Raw genomic sequence first — 8,223 nt, forward strand, 5'->3', positions numbered from 1 at the left:
GCTTCAAGCCATGTCACAAGCTTTTTACGACCTCCAGGATGCCTCTCTCTGTAACACCCTGCAGAGTCCTACAGGAGAGTAGTTGGAGAAGTACTACATCAGGAATCCCCTGCCTTCACTGTACATGGTTCAAACAGGCTTTGCAGGATATTTGGGAATTCGAGTTAATAAGACTGCTAAAAGCTCACCAAGAAAGGGTTGCCTGTTAGTCTTAGTCAATAGCAAATACCTTGCTAGAAAATAAGTAAGAGATAGAAGTCGCTATATCCCTTACTGACTATGCGTGAAAAAGGTGATACCTTAAATTTATGCACAGATGTAAGAGACTTAGACAAACTGTTTTTTCCTAAAGACATTCTATACACAGAATTCAAGAGAACTTAAATCCTTCAAGACGTGATCACATAAATATTTTGACCTCTGCTAAGACAGTGGTCTTTTTATTGTTTTTAAACAATTAACGCGAGTCAAAACATTGTTGAGACAAAATGACCCAACATGAACATGTAAATGTGTGTAATGTATCACATTTAGCCCAGGATGAATCAGGACTAAATTTGGCCCACATTAGAAGTATAGGTACCATCATGCTACCTTTGATTAATGCCTTGGCAGCTGCAAAATGAATTTTATTCATTCTGGATTTGACTTGATTTTCTAGACTTCCTGGTCCTGCTGGTGTTCGGCAGGAGCATACAAGTGGTGAGCATACATAACAAGAGGTGGAAAGGCTGAACAAGGCAAGGGCCTTGCTCCTTCTGCCACAGCTAGCTGCTATCTGCTCAAGTCCTGGCAGGAACCCATTACCCACTAAGTTCTAGATGGAAAAACTGATCTTCTTTTTCTTTGATCACAATACAGCTTATCCCCAAGGATTTCTAAGTGAACAAAGAATGTACCTGCCAATATTCACTGCCTTTATGAATGAGTTTGTACTCCTTTGGGGCTTACTTCCATCTCTACAGAACGAAATAGAAAGTATCTCAAATATTTGAGACACTAACTATGGGATCTCCCTCCTAGTTTGCTAAAGTTTGTTTACAACAAAAAAAAAGGGCTTATGTAGAAAATGGTAGAAAGGTTTTCAGTAGTTGGTGAAGTTATGAAATTAAAGGTAACCTAAACAAGCATGATTTGTTCATGTAAAAATACTCTGCTATATCAGGTCCAGCAGCCAGTACTTCATTTTGTAAATCTGATATCCTTCCACCAGCACAGGAAATAGTTACTAGCTTTAAAGTGTAGAAATAATCAGTTGAAATTAAAACTGGCAAAGCAAATTTAAGTATCTCATGCTGTTTTGAAGGACTATTAAGAAAATAATAGGGGTGAGATGAACAAGAAAAAAGTTGGAGAGAATGACAAAGATTGTCAGGAATACATAATTACTTTTGTGCTACTCCAGTGATTCAGAAGGAGAACTCTTCACATAAAAAAAGGTGACCAATGAAAAAATTTGTCATAGAATCTATGGAGTCATGAACAGCAGGAAGAAAGTGTTTAACAACACTTGTTCCTTGTCTCTTCCATTACAAAAATGAGAGTGCATCACATTTAAATAAGCAGGTGACTTGCACAAAGCAAATGAAAAGAGACATTTCTTACCATTCATGATTAAAGCTTAGGAGCATTTCACCACAGAATATGTTTAGTGGAGTAAATGTACATGATTTCAAAAAACAACTAGACAAATTCATGGAATAAATTCTCTCACAGGCTGTTAAATTCAGATATTATCTCTGCTTTAAAACAAACAAACAAACAAACAAACAAACAGCTTGAAAACTAGATTTCTGGCAGCTAGGAATTAATGTTACACACTTGTTTTGTTCCTATATTCGTCCCTAAACATCTGGTCTTAGCTGATGTTGAAGTCAGTTTATGCTGCTAGATGGGTCTTGGTCTAACCTAGTAAGAATGCTTCTTAAGATCAGAACATCATGAGAACATTAAATCACATTTTACAGAAATTAAAAGCCCAAAGGCCCTTAAAGGTAATCACTTTCACCTGTTAGAACAAATGTACATGGCCCACAAGAATTATAGGACAAGGAGGAAAAAAACCCCAAACCAACCAAACCAACAAACAAAACAAAACCCTGACAAAATCCAACCTAACCAAACAAATAAACCAAACCAACTTCAGCAAGAAGAAAAAAAATGTTTGACAGGAGCAGAGGGGAGTTCACTTACAAGGATGATAAATCCTTTTTCAGCAGTAAACATGGCTGGAACCCCAGATTTTCTTCAGTTTTTCAGGTGACTGCTGCCAACCCTCTCCCATGCATTGTGATCACAAGACATTGTAATCCCAGCCTCCGCAGAATGTTTAAAGGTAGTGTTACCTTCCCCAAAAGTGCATTACAAGAGTAGGAGAAAATAAACACCAAAAAAGTGGAGATAAAATGGTGGTCACTGTTATAGTGGGCAAAGAAGACCACAGCTGTCACTGTTATTGTCTCTGTCATGGACACTGCCATCCTTTTGCAAGGTCATTGCTGGAGCATTTATTCATTCTATGACACAAGCAGCTCAGAATTCCATCCAATCTTTGACCCAAGACACAACATTCACAGAAAATGTAAATTATTCCAAAAAATGGTTCTGTACCTTAAGAAAAAGTCCAGTTCTGCAGCTCTAGAAAACTCAGAGCACCTCAGCCAGTGTGCCAGTGTGGCTGCTTGAAAGTGCCCTGCATAGTGCCCAGGGTAATCTTTGATTTTTAATAGAGGCCTGGGCTGCACTGGTAAAATGTTGATGTTCTGTATATGCATGCAGGAATTGTATGTATAATAAATATCAAAAATTACAATTCATAATAATTTAAAATTTATTATTAATTTTAATATGCCCAAAAAAAAAGTATAAATCCTAGCTGAGTAACTGTATTTCTCATCCTGCTTCTGTGCAACTGTGGTTTTAGATGCACGATATATCAGATCATTCACAACCAGCAGGAAACCGTAGAAGACAGCCCCGAGATCCTGAGTCAAGGGTGGTCATTTGATGGTTGTGTGTGTGGGCAGAGAGCCCCGTCACGGAGGTGGTAAAGTGGTCCAGGAAGTTTCAGCCGTTTCACAGAGTGCTCTCCAAAACTCTTCTTTAGGGTCTCGGGGTCCCGCTCAGTCGCTGAGCGAGGGATTCCTGCTCGACCCTGCCTTTCTCGGGGGCTGCTTTGGATAGGGAGGTCACGCCGAGCCCCTGCCCCCGCACACGGCGTCCCACCGCCGGCGCTCCTTGCCGGTAGATGGCATCCCCCGTCCGCGCAGAGCAATGCCCGGAGCGGAGCGGCACGGACCGGGACTGACCGCGAGGTGGGGGACAGGGCAAAGCCCGCGGTCCCGCCGCTGGCCGGATTTTACCAAGGGAAATGCCAACCCCCGCGACGCCACCCCGATCGGCCACGTCCAGAAAGACCCGCACCCTAGCCGAGGCTCGCGGGGACTCGGTGCTGTCGAAGAGCCGTCGGTGTCACAGACTCAGTGAAGCACCCGTGCGTTCTGCTAGCGGAGGATCGAGGGCAGACCTCGGCTCTTTTGGTTTGTCGCGACAGTGGTTCTTCCCCGTGCATTTTTAAACTTCACCGTTCTTCGTACTTCAGAGCATGATTTTTTAAAGACGGTTTTAAACGTCCAGGCTAGGAGAAGATAAAGAATGAAGGGGGGGGGGGGGGGGGGGGGGAAAGGAAGCAGAAAGATAAAATAGTAACTCATTGTAAAGACGAAAAAACCTCTTGAAGACGAAGAATCCTATCTACCTTTCTTTTCGTAGATTCCCCAGGACCTTAAAACTAATTAGAGATTTTATTAACTGTAAGAACTATAAATCTGAGTAATATCTATTTTTGTGCAGAAAAAAAATAGTAATTTGCTGGGTCTAGAGGGTTTTTTTCTTTTCACACACACCCCCACCCCCTCCCACCCCCCCACCCCCCCCCCCCCGTTTTGTAACTTTTGGTGGTATTGTCTTGCAGGCGCCTTAGTAGTGAACAAAATGTAAATAGGATTATTTGGAAATAGTAGAAAGGATTATGTTGTAAATCCATGGAACTGGGTTTGCAACAGGGTGGCTTGTAGCTTTGGGTTAGGACAGTATATCAAAAACTTATTTTGAGAAATTGAGTATGTACGTTGTTTGCAAAGCGAGATTTGATCAATTAGACTTTATGCATCAGTCTGCCCTTCTCACGACGATTTCTGCCAAAGAACGAAATGCTCCTTTACTCCCATCCCAGTCGGATCTTGATTGCGGTTTATCCTGCCAGAACTGGGAAAGATGGGATTTTTCAAAGCCTTTCTTTTTAAGACCGTGGTAATTGCATTTCTGTCCAAATTTCTGCGGATTTTATTTTGTTTGGGTTTTTTGGTGGAGTTTTTGTCTCTTTTTTTTTTTTTTCCTCCTGCCCGCCCTTACATAAAGGGGGCCCCGGTCTCTGTCTATCATAGATCACCTGAAAAGGGGAACAGTGCCACTGAATTAGCAAGCAATCCTCTGTCGCTTTCTCAGGGGTGTTGCTCCTAGTTAAAGCGAAAGTCCCGTTCTAAAGGCCAGTGAATTTATTTCCTTTACATACAAAGGCGCTAACGCTAATTCTCTGTTAGAGTTTCTCATAATGGAGTGAGCTGCTTCTATCTCTTTAATAACCATAGCCTTACAATTAAACTGAGAATAGTGGTGTGTTTTGGAGGCTGTTCTTTTAGAGTTTGTGAGGTCGACAGCAAGAGATATTTTATTTCATTCTAAAGTAAATTAAACTCTGGAGGGTGATGGGGGAGAGGTAAGGAAGGATGTCTCTCAACCATTCCGCGGACAGAAGTCTGAAGTTTATTAACTCACCATCTCCCTCTCCGGTTTGATTTTTTTTTCCCCCTTCCTTCCCACGGGAAGCAGCACCCCGTCTCTGAGGGCAACCCCGGAAGATGCGAAGCTCCTAGACCCTCCGGAGGGTTTCTGGGAAGATGCTCCTACACTTTGCGAAAGACTTGCACTTTTTTTTTTCTTTTTTTTTTTTTTCTTTTTTTTCCCCACGGAGGGGGGCAAGTGTTATCTTTTTTTTTTCCCCTTTTCCACTAAACATGGCACCGGTCTCCCCGCGGCCCCCCCAGAGCCCCTCCTCGATGGGATGAGGCCGGGAGGGCCCAGACGGTGGCGAGGCGCCCTTCTTGGCCGGGGCGGGGGGGAAGACTCGCCAGGTTCTGACGCTGGGATCCATGTGATGGCCCCCTCGCTATAAGGCGGGGAGGAAGGCTGCCCTCCCTGGGACTAAGCCCCAGCCTTTTCACCGTGTTTCCTAAGGCCCATCAAGCCATCCCCTACGCCCTCCCTCCTCGCCAGCCTCCTCCCCTCTCCTCCTCCCAGGACTAGGCGCGCTCCCTCCTGCCCCGCATCCATTAATGTCTGGGGGTTGAGGTGAGGAGAAAGAAGGGGAAACCGACTTCCAGGAGAGACGGCACAACCTCCCTGCGCCCACAATAACCGATTCCAACCGAAAAAAACCCGAAAAAGATCCCCAAAAGCGGGGAAGGGAAGGGAAAAAAGAGAAAGAGAGAAATCCAAACGGCAGCAAAAAATACCCCGAAACAAAACCCTGACCAGCCGCCGCCTCCGAGCGGGCGGCGGGAGCGCTCCAGAGGCGCGGCAGCGGCGCTGGGGGCCGGCGCGGCTCGGAGCGGCCCGCCTGCCCGTGGCGGCGGCGGGGCGGCTCTCCGCGGAGCGGCGCGGAGGCCTGGCGGCGGCGGGGAAAGCGCCCGCTCGCCCGCCGCGCCGCGCCGGCCGCTACCGATGCGCTGCCCCGCCGCCGCGCCATGACCCTTAGCTCGGAGATGTCCGAGGCGTCGACGCTGGCTGAGGAGACCGACATCGATGTGGTGGGAGAGGAAGACGACGAGGAGGACGACGAGGAGCCACGGACCCGCCGCCGCCGCCGCTCCTATGCCGAGGATGAGGAGGAGGACGAGGACGACGACGAGGAAGAGGACGAGGAGGATGTGAGCGACCTCCACGCCGCCGCCCTGCTGCCGCGGTCGCCCGTGCGCGGCGGAGGCGTAGGTGGCGGCGGCGGGGCGGGCGGCGGGGACGCTGCCGGTGGCTCTCGGCCCCCCTCGCGGGGTGGCCCGCAGAAGGCGACGGCGGGCGGCGGCGGGGCGGGCGGCAGCGGCGGCAGCGGAGCGGGCAGCGGCGGCGGCAAGAACAGCCTGGTGAAGCCGCCCTACTCCTACATCGCTCTCATCACCATGGCCATCCTGCAGAGCCCCAAGAAGAGGCTGACGCTGAGTGAGATCTGCGAGTTCATCAGCGGGCGCTTTCCTTACTACAGGGAGAAGTTCCCTGCATGGCAGAACAGTATCCGCCACAACCTCTCCCTCAATGACTGCTTCGTCAAGATCCCCCGAGAGCCCGGCAATCCTGGCAAGGGCAACTACTGGACGCTTGACCCTGAATCCGCCGACATGTTCGACAACGGGAGCTTCCTGCGCCGCCGAAAGCGCTTCAAGCGGCAGCAGCTCCCGGCGCCCGAGCTTCTGCTGCGCGCCGTGGACCCTGCCGCCTTCCTCCCGCAGCCCCCGCCGCAGCCCCCGCAGCAGCCGCCCTGCGCCTACGGACCCTACGGCTGCGGCTACGGTCTCCAGCTCCAGCCTTACCACCCCCACTCCGCCCTCTTCGCCTTCCACCACCCCTCTCCGCCGCCCCGCCAGCCCCCTGCCGCCCCCGGCAGCGCCCCCGGTGCGGCACTGCCCCCCACCGCCGCCGCGCCGCCGGGCCCCTTGCTGCCGGCGGCGGAGCTGGCACGGACGCCCTTCGGCTACGCGCACCCGCTGGGCCCGGCGCTGGCGGCCTCGCTGCACTCCGCCAAGCCCGGCAGCGGCGCGGCGCTGGCCCGCTCGCCCTTCTCCATCGAGAGCATCATCGGGGGAAGCCCCGGCGCGGGCAGCAGCTGCGCCTCGCAGTCGACCGCGGCGCCGGGGCTGGCCCGCTCGCTGGGGAGCGCCGGGAGCGGCCTGCCCCCCGCCGCCGCCCTGCCCGCCACCCCCGGCTTCGCGGCACGGATCTCTAACTGTTAAGTGTTTGGGAGTCTTTCCGAAGGTAGGATCTGGGGTATCTCCTTTCTCCGCCACTCGGACGCCCGGCGGACGCTGCCCGCAGGGGCTGCCTGTCTTTGCGTGGGGATAATTGTGACGGGGCTCGGGGGCCGTCCGCCGCGAGCGACGGACCTCCCGTGACCTTCACTAGTGCAAAGCCAGGTGTAGATCTAGATACTGCATGGGCAGGCGGTCACTACATCGGAAAGTTACTCGCTACTCCTTAAAAAGAAACAAACATGGTGATAAATAATGTCTCTAAACCGCTGAAGTTCAGAGATTCTCAGGTCTAGGAGCTTGAAAACAGTAATGTACAGGAGAAAAAAAAAGACTTGAGGGAGGACAGCAGAGCAATACTTTTTCATTTAGTACACTTGTCTCATGTACTTTTATAAAAGAAAAGATTAACGTGTTTACACAGAAGTCAAGATTATCATTTCTTATTTTAACCTGTGTTTTGTATTATAATAGACTTACGGAGTTTTTTATTTTGTACTTTATGCGTATTCTTTACAAGGAATATTGTTAAAATTACTGGCAAGTATTATTGTACCATTTTAATGTAAAATTTTTACACATTTTCAAAAATAAAATTTTTAATTTTCAAAAAAAAAAAAAAATCAAACCCAAAGACCAAAGGAGCCCAGCCAAACAATTGGCTTTGGATCCTTCCCTCCTTAGCACTTCTCCTTTCTTTGGGACACTAATATTTTTTTCTTTGGGATTAATAGCAGAATAGTCAAGAAATATTCTAGCTTGAAATTTATTATGTGCAGATTTGACCGCAAAGAAGAAAATAAAAATACGATCTTTGCAGTCAATGCATTGTTAACCCTAGCAGATAAAGATTGACCAAAAAACCCAAAACAAACTGAACCATCAAAAAAACAAAACAAAAAAACCCACACAACACCAACAACCCCCCCACCCCAACAAAACAAAAAGACACTCTACAAAAAACAGCAGAAACTAAAGAGGGGATAAATAGAAATAGGTCTCTCTGGAGGGAGTAAAGCCCAGCTCTATAAGTCACCAATCAGGGGATTGATTAAAAAGCTGGTTTAAAACTATTTTTATACTTTTGGGTGTGTTTTAAATCACAACTGCAACATAGTTTTGTTTCCAAGAGGCCCAAAGGAAAATA

At 48.5% G+C, this 8,223-nt stretch overlaps 1 protein-coding gene across 1 annotated transcript; it reads left to right on the top strand.

Moving 5' to 3' along the window:
* Nucleotides 1-5,804: 5,804 nt before the first annotated feature.
* On the top strand, nt 5,805-7,061 carry FOXD1 (forkhead box D1; the record flags this gene model as incomplete). Its single annotated transcript, XM_084225629.1, has 1 exon — nt 5,805-7,061. One exon carries the CDS (start codon nt 5,805-5,807, stop codon nt 7,059-7,061), a length of 1,257 nt encoding a protein of 418 aa, XP_084081755.1.
* Nucleotides 7,062-8,223: the final 1,162 nt, after the last annotated feature.

Source organism: Fringilla coelebs (assembly GCF_963513975.1).
Source record: "Fringilla coelebs genome assembly, chromosome: Z".
In the NCBI taxonomy this organism is placed as follows: domain Eukaryota; kingdom Metazoa; phylum Chordata; class Aves; order Passeriformes; family Fringillidae; genus Fringilla; species Fringilla coelebs.